Source organism: Stigmatopora nigra, chromosome 18 (assembly GCF_051989575.1).
Source record: "Stigmatopora nigra isolate UIUO_SnigA chromosome 18, RoL_Snig_1.1, whole genome shotgun sequence".
Lineage (NCBI taxonomy): Eukaryota > Metazoa > Chordata > Actinopteri > Syngnathiformes > Syngnathidae > Stigmatopora > Stigmatopora nigra.
This window is the reverse complement of record NC_135525.1, coordinates 9496418-9511193: the sequence shown is the minus strand read 5'-3', so window position 1 is coordinate 9511193 and position 14776 is coordinate 9496418. Positions and strand designations below refer to the sequence as shown.

The 14776-nt window shown below is 44.3% G+C and overlaps 1 protein-coding gene and 1 long non-coding RNA gene across 2 annotated transcripts in view; one reads left to right on the top strand and one right to left on the bottom strand.

Moving 5' to 3' along the window:
• The window catches only part of bahcc1b (BAH domain and coiled-coil containing 1b), a 51342-nt gene that overhangs the window by 15803 nt on the left and 20763 nt on the right, over positions 1-14776 (top strand). The window contains exons 3-10 of the mRNA XM_077739571.1: positions 2170-2319; positions 7715-7825; positions 8401-10206; positions 10576-10687; positions 11157-11350; positions 11918-12031; positions 12755-12927; positions 13515-13860. Of these exons, the coding sequence (XP_077595697.1) occupies positions 2170-2319; positions 7715-7825; positions 8401-10206; positions 10576-10687; positions 11157-11350; positions 11918-12031; positions 12755-12927; positions 13515-13860 (3006 nt within the window). The remainder of the gene's footprint in view (positions 1-2169; positions 2320-7714; positions 7826-8400; positions 10207-10575; positions 10688-11156; positions 11351-11917; positions 12032-12754; positions 12928-13514; positions 13861-14776) is intronic.
• On the bottom strand, positions 10472-13667 carry LOC144211997 (uncharacterized). Its single transcript, XR_013329695.1, has 2 exons — positions 13469-13667; positions 10472-10658 (listed from the first exon to the last, which is right to left on the bottom strand). It is a non-coding gene; the product is annotated as an uncharacterized LOC144211997 (long non-coding RNA).

Below are 14776 nucleotides of genomic sequence, written 5' to 3'. Positions count from 1 at the left end.
TTATTATGACTGGCTGAAAGCTTGCTGATCTACGGTTGTACAAGTGCGGTTTGCAGTGTAAAAAGGGGGGTGCAAAATGGGGAGGGTTGCCCAAAATATTTCAACACGGCCAGTGGAAATAGGACAGAGAGCGGGGATAAAGAAAAATAGATGGTTTTTTTTTAGAAGGGAAAGTTGGGCCTAATTTTTTGGTTGTTTTCGTGTCTCCTTGCGACAATTGCGCTGCGGGTCCGATGAATTATTCATTTCATTAATTTTCGTCATTATCTTTGTCACGGTAACTCTAAAAAACAGAGGAATGGAATGGAACAAAGTGAGACGCCATTTTAAAAAGGGGTTGGGGAAAGGAGGAGGGTTAGTTTGGTTCAGAAAATGGGATTTGAGGTGGATTTAAAAGTATTGGAACACTCAGTTTAAAGAGGACATGTAAGTTTGTAGTCCTCAATAACAGATCTCATTTGATAATTTGGGTTTTCTTAGTAAAAATGTAAGTTTATGTGAAAAATACGACAATATTTACTCCCCCCCCATATTAATAAGTTGTATTATTATTTTCTATGCTATTCCGATGCTGCGTTTCATTAAAAACAACCTTTTTGCTATTGTTTGTTATCAAAATATTTAACGATAACACTGACAAAAAAGATGTTAATCTCATTTTGTGTGGCCAATTTGGGAATAAATCTTCACCCCAACTTCCCACGTCAATTGACATCGGCAATTGACTTTTCCGACCCAATTAAATATCAGAGCACACGCACGCCAATGCGCACGGACATAGCAGAATCCCTCCAATCCCCGGCATGTACGTCTATAATGCTATTTTGAAGGAGTCCCCTCCGCTGAGGCTCTCCAAGAGAATTGGCTGAGCGAGCGCTAACGGCTAAGCTCTGTTTAGTTTGGCTGGTTTGAACGTAGGCGCACTTATCGGGCCGCTCTCATTTGCTAGAACAACCCCAACAGTTGTCGGGGGAAGCAAGAAACAAATCCGCGGGGAGTCAGGTAATTAGTCACTGGATGGGGAGACGGAGCCGCCGCGCCGGGGTTGGCTCGTTACCCGTAAACACCGCCTCGCCGAGACAATTACGACAAGCGTTTGCGTCGTGTACCGCCGGGATCGCTTCACCTTCAGCACATACTGCGTATACTACACTCGTAATTGGCTACTACAGCTCTATCATTTTTTTTAACTTGCCTATAGTGATATACGGGCCCGTTTTTGCTATAGGTGATGAAGGCGACTGCGCAGGGCGCTCTCTCTCTTTGGGGGCGCCTCCCAGTCAAATTGGATTGGATGTCTAGCACTAAAAGATGAGGCATTAACAGTTAAAAAATAAGGGTGTATATCATTCTCGGTGTAATTGTAGAACAAGAGCATTTTAGATATAATATTTAGATTTTTTTTTTAAATAAATGGATTAAAAGAACTGGATTAAAAGTCCTGAATATTCAGTTTTTTTATAGATCTAAAACAATGTTTATTTGAGCTTTTTTCTATATATTTTTCGATTTTACAATATGATTTTTGAACTAAAAACACAGAAAAAATGGATTAATAATTATTGATTTAAAAGAGGGAAAATCAGAAAATTCCCGGGCCGCACAAAATGATGCAGCGGGCCAGATTTGGCCCCCGGGCCACCACTTTGACACCAGTGCTGTAGAAATACATTGGAACTGTTATTTATTTAAGTACTTAATAATAAATTAAAAGAGAATAGGTTTATTTAAAAACAAAAAATCAGACAAAACCAATATAAAGCACTTAACATAACAACAAAGATAAAAACACAATGAACTACATATTGGTTCATTTGAGGGCTCCAGCACCCGCTATCACAATAACATTTAGTTTTTACGATAACCTGGCATCATCTTAACGATCTATGCGACCTCCTTTTGCAATATGCCACGCTTCATTTTCATTGATGTCGTCCTATTTTAGTGCAAAAAAAACCTCAGCAAATTGGCATTGTGTTCATTTCAGGAGGAACAATAAAGTTTACAATGAAGCAGTCCGTCATCTTCACAGGAAGTTGCTGCGCACATGTGTTCTGATAATTAAACATGCTTTTCATTCTTCTCAGGAGCCATATTTAATCAGGGCTCTTCAGAAACGTCACCTCTAACCTCCATGTTTTATTTTGTATTTTTTTCTCCATCTCTCAGGTGCTTCCTTTATGGGTTCCTTCCTGTCCAGCAGTTTGGGGTCACCTCACCCCTCGGGACCCGTTTCCTCCCCGTCTTCTCCGTCGTACAGGAGCGGGCCCCACTCCCACTCCAATGCCTCGCCCATCTGGTTCCCTCATTCGCACGAAGGTAAGGCCCAATGACCATTTTTGATCTAATATTTACATTTCTTTTTTACAATTGGATTAAAAGAACTGGATTAAAAACCCTAAATATTCAGTTTTTTTTATAGATCTAAAACAATGTTTATATTAGTTTTTTTTAATATATATTTTTAGATTTTACTAAATGATTTTTGAACTAAAAACACAGAAAAATGGATTAAAAAATGACAATTATTGATCTAAAAGGGAGAAAATCAGGAAATTTAATATACATCTATATTCTTTATATTAATGTGATCCTAAAACAGAAAGTGAATTTACTTTTCCGGGCCACACAAAATGATGCAGCGGGCCAGATTTGGCCCTCGGGCCGCCACTTTGACACCACTGTCCTATCACTTTTGTTCATTTTTGCCTTTGCCTTCAAATGCGACCAATGAGTTCATAAAGAACCTTAAAATACCCCAAAACTAACATAAAGTCGCCAATAAATGCCTGAAAATTAGCAAAATCAAACAAAAAAAATCAATTGTACGTCTAAGTTCACTTTTTGGTCCAAAATGTTTCAACCTAGCAACACAGCGAGCACCAACGCCTCGGACGCGGCAACTTCTAAAAAAGCACACATGCGGAACACATTTGGCGCCGGATGCACGCGGCTTGTGTTCCGCGCCGCTTTTTGGCAGCGCTCCGGCACCCCCCAACCCCCCAAAACCAGGTTTAATATCTCCTCCGACGCTCCACGTCATAAGTAATTGTCAACGTGGGTTTTTTGTTTGGTCTTGACGTGGAACTCCTTTCTCCCATCATCCTTTGCCCCCTGACCCACTTTGAGTCTTTTATGAGGTCGTAGCACCCTCGTTACGCACAGGCGTGTACAATTTCCATGGCTACAGAGGAAATTGCATCGACTAGCGTTCATTTCCTGACGACGCCATTTAACCGCAAACCGAGACTTGACCCTAAAATATAATGATGTACTTTATGGTTGGCTTAATTTTTATTCTCCGAGACAGGTGTGTCCCGGACCGGATTGCGAATTGGACAGATAAATCGGGAAGATGCTTTTATTAGTGTTGTATTTACGCGAATTGGACATTTTTTAAGGGTACTTACAGGTCGGGATTGTTACATTTTGGATCAGTTCTGATTGTCAGTTCATATTGACTTTTTTGGGGTTTTTTTTTAGGTTTTTTAATGATTTTGGGACATTTCTGGTTACTTTTTGCAGGTTTTGAGGCATTTTTGGTTTTTTTTTTGCTGGTTTTGAGGCATTTTTGGTTATTTTTTGCTGGTTTTGAGGCATTTCTGGTTACTTTTTGCTGGTTTTGATGCATTTTAAGGTTCTTTATGCCATTGAAATTGAAGGGTGAAGCTAGTCCACAAAAACAAAACAGGGTGAAACCTTAGCCCCATTTCCACCATCCATCCTTACCAGTATGGCAGGCCCCACCTTTAGGCCCCGCCCCTGTGGGCTAACCGACCACCAACGGCCCCCTTCCTGATCACAAAGATCTCCAGACGCAGGGTCCTCTTTTGACAGTTAACCGTTTGCGGTTAAACAATGAGTTTGATAGCGTTATCTCTACTTTTCAGGGGTATCTTACTCTGTTTTTCAGTGTTTTTGGGGGGTTGGTTGGTGTCATATAACTCACTGACATTTTTGCTTAGGTATATTTTGCCTACACAATATGTTATGCGGACTTTATAATATTGTACTTGTACTTTGCAAGTAGAATGTTAAGTTTTGAGCAGGATTGGACGTTTTTGAGTCCTTTTAAGTGAAGTTTTTGGAGGGTGCGTTGTTATTGGCTGCAGCAATTTTGTCTGAATATTGTTAACGATTCACTGAAGTGATGCAGGTTTTTTTTGAAAGTTGACTTTAGTGGCATAGAGCGGCGGCGCTGCTCGTATTTCAACTTTGCAATCGTAATTCATAGTAAAAAGTCAGCCTAATGACAGGTCGTATTTTAAAAGCTTAACTCGACACAGCTGGACCGCGCCGCTGCGCACAAACGTTAAATAATCGGTTCTTCCTCGTAAATAACCGCGCCAAAAAATGGTTGTCTTCCTACGGTATGTCATTTTTAGTGTCGATATCCGTACACATTCTAGTTGCTCACCACTGAGATGATGGTATGGCGACCAATCATACTCTGAATGACCTTTTTCACTGTTAAGGTTATCATTTTAGTATTGAAAGAATAGTACATTTATTGACTTTTTAAAAAAAATGTCCAAGAACACAAAAATACACAAAGCTGAAATCTGAAAATAGTATTTTTATCTTAAAATATTCCATCAAAACGAGACGTTTTATCGTCCATTTCTTGCCACAGAGCCGAAATCCGCCAAATCATTTTACGCCGACAAGCACAATAGTCGTCCGAGTAGAAGCCCGTAAAAATGAAGACACCATCTTGTCCGACAATTTAATTCTGACAGTAAACCCTGACTAATTAATACATTTCCAAGCCAATGGATAATGACAAAAACAGCATGTCTAACTCTCACGAGATAGAGAAAAAGACAGCGCCTGCTTGACATTTTGACAAAGGTAGAGTTGTCCATTTTTTGGACAAATTTCTCCCATATCGCCCCACTACAGATTGGTGTTTGTCTTTTTTTTCGCCACCACGCTAGGGTCTCTCATTTGTAGCTCATCTGGCAATAAATAGCAACATTTAAGCCCTGGAAATGAGCACTAATGTCTCCTGTAGTGGCTGTCTTATAAATCAGTTTCAGAGAAGAAAAAAAAGAGAAAAGGCGGCAGCAGCAGTCAATGGAGACCATGAATTTGTGCATTTGTGTGTGTTGACTATCAGACACATTTTGCTGTCTGCTTTTGATGTTCCCAACACGTGTGCGCTCGCATTGACGAGCACGCCGACACACTACAAATGATTGTTTTTAAGAATTCAAGCCAGGGAGCTCCGCCGGCTGGGCACGTTGCCAGCTGGACGCTGTCCAGAGAGTTGAGTGTGGACGAGTGTGGACAAAGAGGAGACACACATACACACTTGCATGGGCAATTGTATGACATAGTTTTTTTTTTACACATATACACACGCACCTGTCCTTGTTTCATGCCTCCCTTTTACTTTCTTTGCTGATGTCATCTCAAAGATCTCCACTTTCCTTCATTTTCTGAAATAGGTGTCAAAGTGGTGGCCTGGGGGCCAAATTTGGTCCGTTGGATTATTTTGTGTGGTCCGGGAAAGTCAATGATGAGGGCTGATTTTCTGTTTTAGGATCAAATTTAAATGAAGAGTATAGATGTATATTAAATTTCCGGATTTTCCTCCTTTTAAAACAATAATTGTCATTTTTAAATCATTTTTTCTGTGTTTTTAGTTCAAAAATCATTTTGTCAAATCTAAAAATATATTTATTCCCATGGACGCAACGTGGCATTACAGACTTTTCATATGCGTCTTTTTTACTGGCCTAGTCTTCTTTTTTTTTATATGGCTAACCCATGGCCATCAAAGTTGAGGCCCAAGGGCCACATCCAAACCTCATTTTTGGAGTGTCCTACAAAAGTCAATCACGGCCAATGACGCAGCATTTTTATTGACTTATCTCAGTCAAAAATATATTTTTTATTTGAATCCTTTAAAGGCCAAACCATTTGATAAATGACAGCAATTTGTGAGCTCAGAACCAACAAAAACGTGACAACACTTGAAAAATATTTCTCCTAAATTTGGATCCTATTTTTTACTATGCAGTGGTTTTTATCAGGGGAACAAAAAATAACACATTCTGGAAAATTCTAGTATCATATTTTTTTTAACCATATAAGGTTAAAGTTACATTTTTAAACATTTTTAAAGATGATCTACAGTTTTTCCTTGTTTTGTTGTTTCAGTAAAAACTTTTCCTCCCCCTTTTTTGATAAAAAAATATTTTCTATAAAAACACTGAAAAATAACAGTTTTTTTCAAGTATAAACTTATCAAAATAGTTGTCAATTTATCTAATAATTGACAAATTGGCTCTCCGAAGTAAAATTGTAACCATGACGATTGAGTTGGACACCAATTTCGTCCTTTGTGACCCCCAAAACGCCCCCCAAAACCGTCTTTGTCCGTCTCTTCTCCCCGAATTTTATCACTCATCATTACTCGGCGGATTGCCTTTAGATGGCTGATGGAGCCTTTTGGCTAATTGTGGCTATTTAAATGGACTGGTTGTTAAGCATGGGGCGTAATGGCGCGCGCATTGGCGCATTTACACGGCCTCGCCAAGGTCCCCCCTCAGCCCCCCCCCCCCCCCCCCCCCCCTCGCCCAACGGCATGAGCGGAAAAAGGGGGCGTCGGCCAGCGTGGAATGCGTAGGATGAGTTTTTATGGAGTGCTGTTTACTTTGGCCGCCGCCATTAAACTTTTAACGGCTGCCAATTAACGGGCCAGCAAGGACACTCCGCGGGGCATGAAAGCAGCTGCCGAAAACCTGGCGTGCGCTCAAACGCAATTCCGTCCTTTTGGTCCCCTCCTTGCGTACCGTGCCACCATTTGTGACATTCCGAGCTCAACATCAGGGGTGGCTCTCGAGCCGCGTAATGACAAAAATTGGATTTCAATGTGGGTGAAGAGAATGTGCAAAATTTACAAAAATATACTGTATTTTCACAACTATAAGCTTTATAGTTGTGAAAATATGGTATATAGAGCTCAACATCAGGGGTGGCTCTCGAGCCGAATGTGGCTCCAGGCCAAAATGAATTTTGTTATCATATTTTGTTGCTTTTTGGCTCATTTCATGTTTCTTGTAAGAATGTTGTTGAAAAGGATGCGAGGGCGCTACATTTTTAAAGTGACGCAACATTTTGATGCAAAATGTATTAAAATGGCAAAAACTTATATATTTTCATTTTTTTTCATGTAAATTGCTGAAAAAAGAAACATTTCCTGATATTTTTTCTTATTTTTGATACAAAATGTAATCTTTTTTTTCGTATGTTTGATACAAAATGTAAATTTTGTTGTTTGGGTCAAGAAAACGCCCCAAAATTTGTCGCATTTTGCATTTCTGTGGCAAGACCCCAACAATTTCACAACACATTTCAATGTCCTTGAAGACAGGGTTTACCTCCCGGCGACCTCGTGAGCGGGGGCGCCGGCGGATGGCTCGCAACTATTTGTATTGGATTCGGGGGGAAAAATGCGTTTTGGAAGCAGGCAAATTCCATCCGCTGAAAAGCTACAAACATTTGGCGCTGGCCGTCTGCTGTGGTTTTTGTCACGGCTTGGCGCACTGTAAATAACGCCAAGTTTGGTGGCATGTTAGTACAAGAGTGTCTTTTTTTTGTACAAATACAAAGCGGCAATTTGGTGATAGATTGTGGAAATAAATGGTGTGTTTGGAGAACTGCAAAATGTCATGTTTTTCTCTCTGTCTCTCTCCCACTTTGACAGGGTACCCCAGCTATTCAGGAAGTCTTGCCTCCCCGTTTCTTCCCATGAGTCCCTTGGATCCCCACAACGGCAGTTTTTATGGACAGCATCGCTTCTATGAAACTCAAAAAGGTACAGCATTCATATTTGTATATCAACACACTGTAAAGATTTGAAAATCGAAGACACAAAAACACTTTTTACATGTCATTTATTATTTGGATTTAAAGGGTCTTGATGAATTTGAGTAAGAGTTTTGTTAAATAATAGAAACATGAAACGAGGCAAAAAGCTTAAGTATACACGAAATATGATAAGAAGTAAAGAGCCGCATGGGGCTTGAGAGCCACATATTCACTAACCATTTTGTGCATATTTAGATTTTTTTTATATATAAATGGAATAAGAGAACTGAATTAAAAGTCCTGATTATTCAGTTTTTTATACATCTAAAACAATGTTGATTTTTGTTTTTTTTATATATATATTTAGCTTTTACAAAATGTTTTTTGAACTAAAAACATCAATACTGTTCATTTTAATTTGATCCGAAAACAGAAAATCAGCACTCATGATTTACTTTCCCAGGTCACACAAAATGATGCAGTGGGCCAGATTTGGCCCCCGGACCGCCACTTTGACACACATGCTTTAGTGAATCAAAAAAATATTATGTTTAATGGAATGTTTCCTTCCTTTCTTCCCAGACCACTTTTACCTGAGAGGCCTTCCTACCCAGCCCCCCTTGCTCTCCAACAATCACGGCCTCTCACCACTCAGCAGAACCGCTTCCGGCCCCCCGCCGGGCTCCTGCGTCCGGGAGACGGGCGCCGCCGGCAAGAACCCGGGCGAGAAGGCGTCCGTGTCGTCCAAAGACAAAGAAAGGTCGAGCGGCGGCAAGGAGCGCCACCAGGAGAACAAAGACAAACAGCAACAGACTTGCCCCTCGGCCGCCGCCACTCCATCCAGCTTTCATCACAAAGCCTACCCTCACCCTCACGCTCCCCTGCTCCACCTGGCGCCCCAAAGCCGAGAGGAGGATTCCAGACACCCTCTGGAGCGTCACAAGGACCCCCGAGACGGCGATGGCGGCCTGGGACCTGGGAAACATTACAGTGCCTGCAAACTTTCCGGCGCCGAGCCCGCCATCTCCTGCGAGAAGGCGGGTGCGTTAAGCAGTTGCGGAGGGGGCGGCGCCGCGAGAACGCCTTCTGGAGGCGGTAGGCGTTGCCATCGGGAAGCCATAAACGGCGATATGAGGATCAGCGACTCTAACTCCGCCTCCTCGGAATGCGCCAGGAGAGGGGCGGTGGCGGCCACGGCCATCTTGGCGCCCGCCCATTCTATGGCTTCCTACTCTATGCCGCCGCCCCCTCACGCCCTGCACATGGGATCCACGGTAGTGGGAAGCTGGCTACGTCCACATCCAGAGTTTTACTGCCCCCCGGCGCCTCTCAGCATCGTCCCCTCCAAAGAGACGCTTCCCGCCGGGTCCGGCAGGGAGGCGAAAATATCGGCGAGCCCTACGTTCGGGCCCCCCGCGGGAGCGCCGGGAGATCTGGGTGCCGGCGAGTGTCGTGGGAGTAGAAGAGTGGAGGAGAAAATTGCGGATGGGTCCTACGAGAGCCCCTCTCAGCACCTGGCTCGCCTTAGCAGTTGCCAGAGGAAAGAGCGATCGCAAACGCACACGCAGCAGCTGGGCTACGGCAAGGCCGACAGACCCCCCGACTGGAGCCCCCAGACGCCGCACTTCCAAAAACACAACGCCAGTGCCCCGCCCGAACTGCGATCCTGCAGCATGGAAAGCGCCGAGTTGGTGGAGGACGTTTACCGAACGCCGCTTCCGCCGGACCCCCAGGGGACGTTCCTCGGGACCGGACGCTGGGCCGCCCCCAAGAGCGCCTCTCCGCCTTTTAAGGACTGCTCTCGCTCGGGGTCCGAGGGGAGGGCCGCTTTGCCCAGGGAGGGGCAAAAGGTGGCCAGGATCCGACACCAGCAGCACAGCAGCCACGACGAAAAGGTACAAGGGGCGGCGCCTTGGGGGGCCCGTAGGGGGCACCAGGAGGACCCCAGAACCGATTCCCGTCACCCATCCGCCACCAATAGCGAAACTAACCGGGACGGCGACCAATCCGCTTCGGGCGAGGGCAACGCCATGAAAAACTTAATGAACTACAGCTCCCAGCAGCCCCTGCTGCTCCCCCAACGGAGCCCCTTCGGAGGCCTGGGCTGCCTCAAGCAGGGCGCCCCCAGATCGGATAAGGGGGAGAGGGGTGGAGCCAGGAGCAATGCCTTATCCGACCCCCCCAAACCGGCGCTCCCCCCTCGCCGAGGCTCCTCTAACGAGGGAGAGAAGACGGACAAAGGCGGGAGGGAGCCCGGGGAAGCGGGAGAAGGGGAGGTGAGGCAGCCCCCGGTGGGGATCGCCGTGGCCGTGGCCAGGCCCCCCCATCGCTCTGTGGATGACGCCCCAGGACACAGCAGGCAGAGTCGAGTGCTGCCCGGCGTCAAAGGTCAGATGTTGGTTCCAATTCGTGCTAGTTTTTGGGTTTGGGTAACGACGGGAGTTCTTGGCATAGCCTCCATTTCTTGCTGGGTTTGATGTTAATTGGGGACTCGACAGGTTGGCCAATTAGAACATGGCAGAGACAGTTTAATCCAGAAGGGGCCTCCATCTTGACTCTTCTTTTCGCAATACCACCAATTGAACCAATTCAGACTTTTGTTAGCATGTAAATGGCTGCTAAAACTTCCATAGAAATGAACCAAAAAAACTGCTTAGTTGTAGGCATTATTTATTCTCATTATTCAAGTATAATGACATTTAAATAAGCAGTAGTCCGTCCGTCCAGGTACTATATCGTATATTCTTTGTGTTTTAGGAATGTCCCGAGCCGTGTATCCACTTGGCCGCGAGGCGGAGGAGAGGAAGAGGATGACGGAGGATCACATCAGTCTTCATCACCTGGACAGAGACAGAGAATTGATCATGAGGTACTTTGAAGCACGCCAAGCTACCAATCAGCACTCGTCTTTTGCCACTTCTTTTTAGTCCCCGCCCGCTTGTCAGTGTCTTTTTGGTCTGAAGCCGGCGTCTTTTCACGCCCCCTCGCTCACTCCATTTACTCCACTCAGCCTTTGATGTGGTATTCCCGTACCACCTCGACACACACACAAGTGCGCAAACACCATCTTTTTTTTCCCCTCCGAGATGAACCGCCGTGCCTTAATGTTGTGGGGACTAATGCGCATGGCTCTGAAGTCTCCATTCTTATGATGTGTCCGTGATACATATATTTTGTAAAGATGACAACAGCCACTGTCAATCATCCTTGATGAATATAATGGCGGTCTGGCTACTAAAGATGAGAAGGACCATAATGATCGTAATGGTGATTGGGACCAGAGCGAGAGCGATAATGAGGATAATGACAAAAGCTTCTTTCCGCCGCCGTTTGTAAAGGGACAATAAGGATCGAATGGACTTTGCCAGGATCCACCCGTCGAGTAGTTGCCATGGTGACCTGACCCCTCACCTCATGGTGCCTGGAGGGGCCGGCCAGCTGGGGGCCGACGCCGCCGCCGCCGCTGCCACGCACGCTCACCATTGGATGCAGAGGACGGGAAGTCCCTCTCTCTGGATGGGACATTCATATAGTGAGTGGGACATTTTCAACTTTTCATTGGTCGCTCGTCGATCCAATTTTTTGCAAAATGACAATATGCCAATTCTGATTCTGATTTGATTCTGAACAGATTCTGATCAGATTCTGATCAGATTCTGATCAGATTCTGATCAGATTCTGATTCGATTCTGATTCGATTCTGATTCGATTCTGATTTGATTCTGAACCGATTCTGAACAGATTCTGAACAGATTCTGAACAGATTCTGAACAGATTCTGATCAGATTCTGATCAGATTCTGATCAGATTCTGATCAGATTCTGATCAGATTCTGATCAGATTCTGATACGATTCTGATACGATTCTGATACGATTCTGATACGATTCTGATTCGATTCTGATTTGATTCGATTCTGATCCAATTCTGGCCATTAAAATTTGGCTTTCCAAAATCAATTTAAATTGCCTCTCCCAACATTTAATAGATTGCCAGGCCTAAAATGTTTCATAAATCCATAAATTTAGTCCTATCAGTTTAAAAAATAGGTTGCCATGTTGGTAGCATTTTAAACATTTGCATGACTTTTTTTCCTTCCAGTGGGGATGAGTGCCAGCTTCCCCCCAGGTTTACCCGGGCCACTTCAACCCGTCTTGGACCCCGGCTCGCCACTGATGGTCCTCCCCACGGAGCCCGGGCCTCATCATCACCTAGGTACACACACCAGTGCTGACTCTTTCATTTCTCCGATTGTCTCCCACCGTTTTAGTATCATTGACTAATCACAATATAATGCTCAACTAAGTCCCTCTGTCGGCGGGAGCGTGTTTTATCGCTTCGTTAATCGAAGCGGCGATTTCCATTGCCCTCCACGGGCAAGGCGTTGTCATCCCCAAAACATGCATGCTAGGCTTGTAAAGTTTGTGTCTGTGTGGGTTTTCTCTGGGTACTCCAGTACCTCCGGATCGATGTGTGTGTTGGAGTATGTGGGATTTTTGGTTTAAAATTCCGTGTGCGTGTGTACGCATGTGCGTCTGAGGGCTTCTTCTTCTTCGCAAACAGGCTGTGAAATTTAATTATCTGCCGCCTCCCCGGCTGGGCTCCGTGGGAGTTCCTGCGGGGAAGGGAAGTGCATCCACTGAACCCTTCCCCTGGGAAACATTAGCCCACTCAGGCTAATCTCGCAGAACAAAGGTTCCCAGCGACAAAGCAGCCAAGGAGGCGTGTGTGTGTCCGTGCATGTGTGTGTGAATGCCTTTATTGTCATTATACAGTACAACCAAATGCATGCAAAAACAAGTCAGTTGAAAGATTCCCCAAAATCCTTTGTGACACACTTTGCTTTTTTGTCTTTGATATGGTGGCCTCTACATATGGCGGCCCTTCTTCTTCAAGGCGTTACACTCGAAAGTCACTCTTCTTTTTTTTTGGTTATAGACGTTTTAGAACCGTCCGGTCTGTGGCCTCCCGTCTACGGCAGTCGTGGGCCGCCCCCTCAGCTCCAGCACCACCCCGTGTACTCTCGGTCCTCCTTTCTGCGGCAACAGGAGCTCTACGCGCTGCAACAGCAGAGGGCCATGGAACATTTGCAACGCCATTCCATGGGACAGGTACAGGGACCCGGGGGGAAAAATTGAAATAACAAATCCTGACCATTACTACTGGACCCCTATTTTTATACATCTAAGAGTGATAAAGTTGGGTCGATAATTGTCAATTTAACAATACGTTTTATATATCTATATATACACATACATATACACATGTGTACATACACATAAATATATACATACATACACACATATATAAGCACATATACATACATACACATACATAAGCACATATATACATACACATTTATATCAGCACATATACATACATAAATACACACAAGCACATATATATATACATACATACACATACAGATATATAAGCACATATATATATACATACATACACATACATATATATAAGCACATCTGTATATACATACATATATAAGCACACATATATACATACATACACATGCATGTATACGGTTGGTTTTACCACTCAGAGCTACTGCAACAAGCAGCCTTTTCATTGGAATTTTTGCTCTGAAATGTAAATCAACTCACTCATTTTCTAAAGTGTTTTTTTTTAAAAACCTACATTTTCAGCCCTTACTGACTCCCATTTGCATTTTGTCCCCGGACAGCGAAAACACGACGAGCACGCCGCTGCCGCCGCCTTAACGGAAGAATGCCCGACGGCGTCGAGAACGTCTTCGTCATCTCACACGAGCAAGGCCTTCTCGCCCAAGATGTCAACGGCGGCGTCCCCCGGGCTGTGTCCCGCCAGTCGCGGCTCTCCCTGCTATCATTCCCCCTCCGGGCGGAGCCACCCGCCCAATCCGTTGACCCCCGCCCCCAGCCCGGCGGCGGCGGCCCCTCGCTCTCCGGCGCTCAGCCCCGCCCCCTCGCTCCTGCCCAAAGGCCTGGAGAGGAGCAGCGAGCGGGGAGAGGGCCAGCCCCCTCACGACTACCCACGATCCCTGGAGCCCGGTGAGTTAGTTAGTTGCCATGGTGAAAGGATATTATTTTCGTCATTATTTTATGATTCAATTAGAGTAGAGAGACCATTCTCTGTTTTTCACATTATTAGACGCAAAAAGCATTTAATTAGTAATAATAATATTCAGTAAATTAATATTTACTATGATTAAAAAATATATTTTTAGTTTTTGGAGGTTCACAAAAAGCATTTAAAAAAAACGATACTATTATATTTAATTTCTAAATTTTTTACTATGATATTTGTTTGTAAATTAAAAAAATATCATTAATATCTTCAAATATGCTTTCCATTTTCAATGATAAACAAATGATTAAAAGATAGGATTATATTTTTCTAAAAATACTGTTCAAATTACCATTTTTATATTCGTAAAAATTTAAATTTTGTGTTTTTTTCCCTCATTTTTAATCCCAAATAATTGAATCAAACCGCGAGTGTTTACTCTTCAACCCTTTTACTTTTCAGTTTAAATAAAAAAGGCTAAAATAAGAGAAAATATCCGAAGCGGATTTTGGTGGCGTGCTGCGGAAATAATTGTCTTGCCGAGCCGGCCTGCCGTTTGCGTGCGTGTGGCCAATCTTCTTCTCTGCCAGCTAAAGAAGGCCAACTATCGGGGTCAAGCCTGGCATATGGGCCCTCCTCCGTGAGTACCACGGATAGAAGAAGAAAAAACAAAACAAAACTCCCTTTTTTTACCCTTCAGGGGTCCTTGACAAGCACAGGCGGCAGGATACGCATTTATCTGACGCCCATTGTCACGGGGGGCGGAGGGATACCATCAATAATAGGTGACACGGTGCCGCAATCGCCGGGAAATGGCACGCCGTCCGTCATCAATATACCGTAGACTAGGGGTGTCAGACTCGGGTTGGTTGGCGGGCCGTGTTAAAGTCAACTTGATTT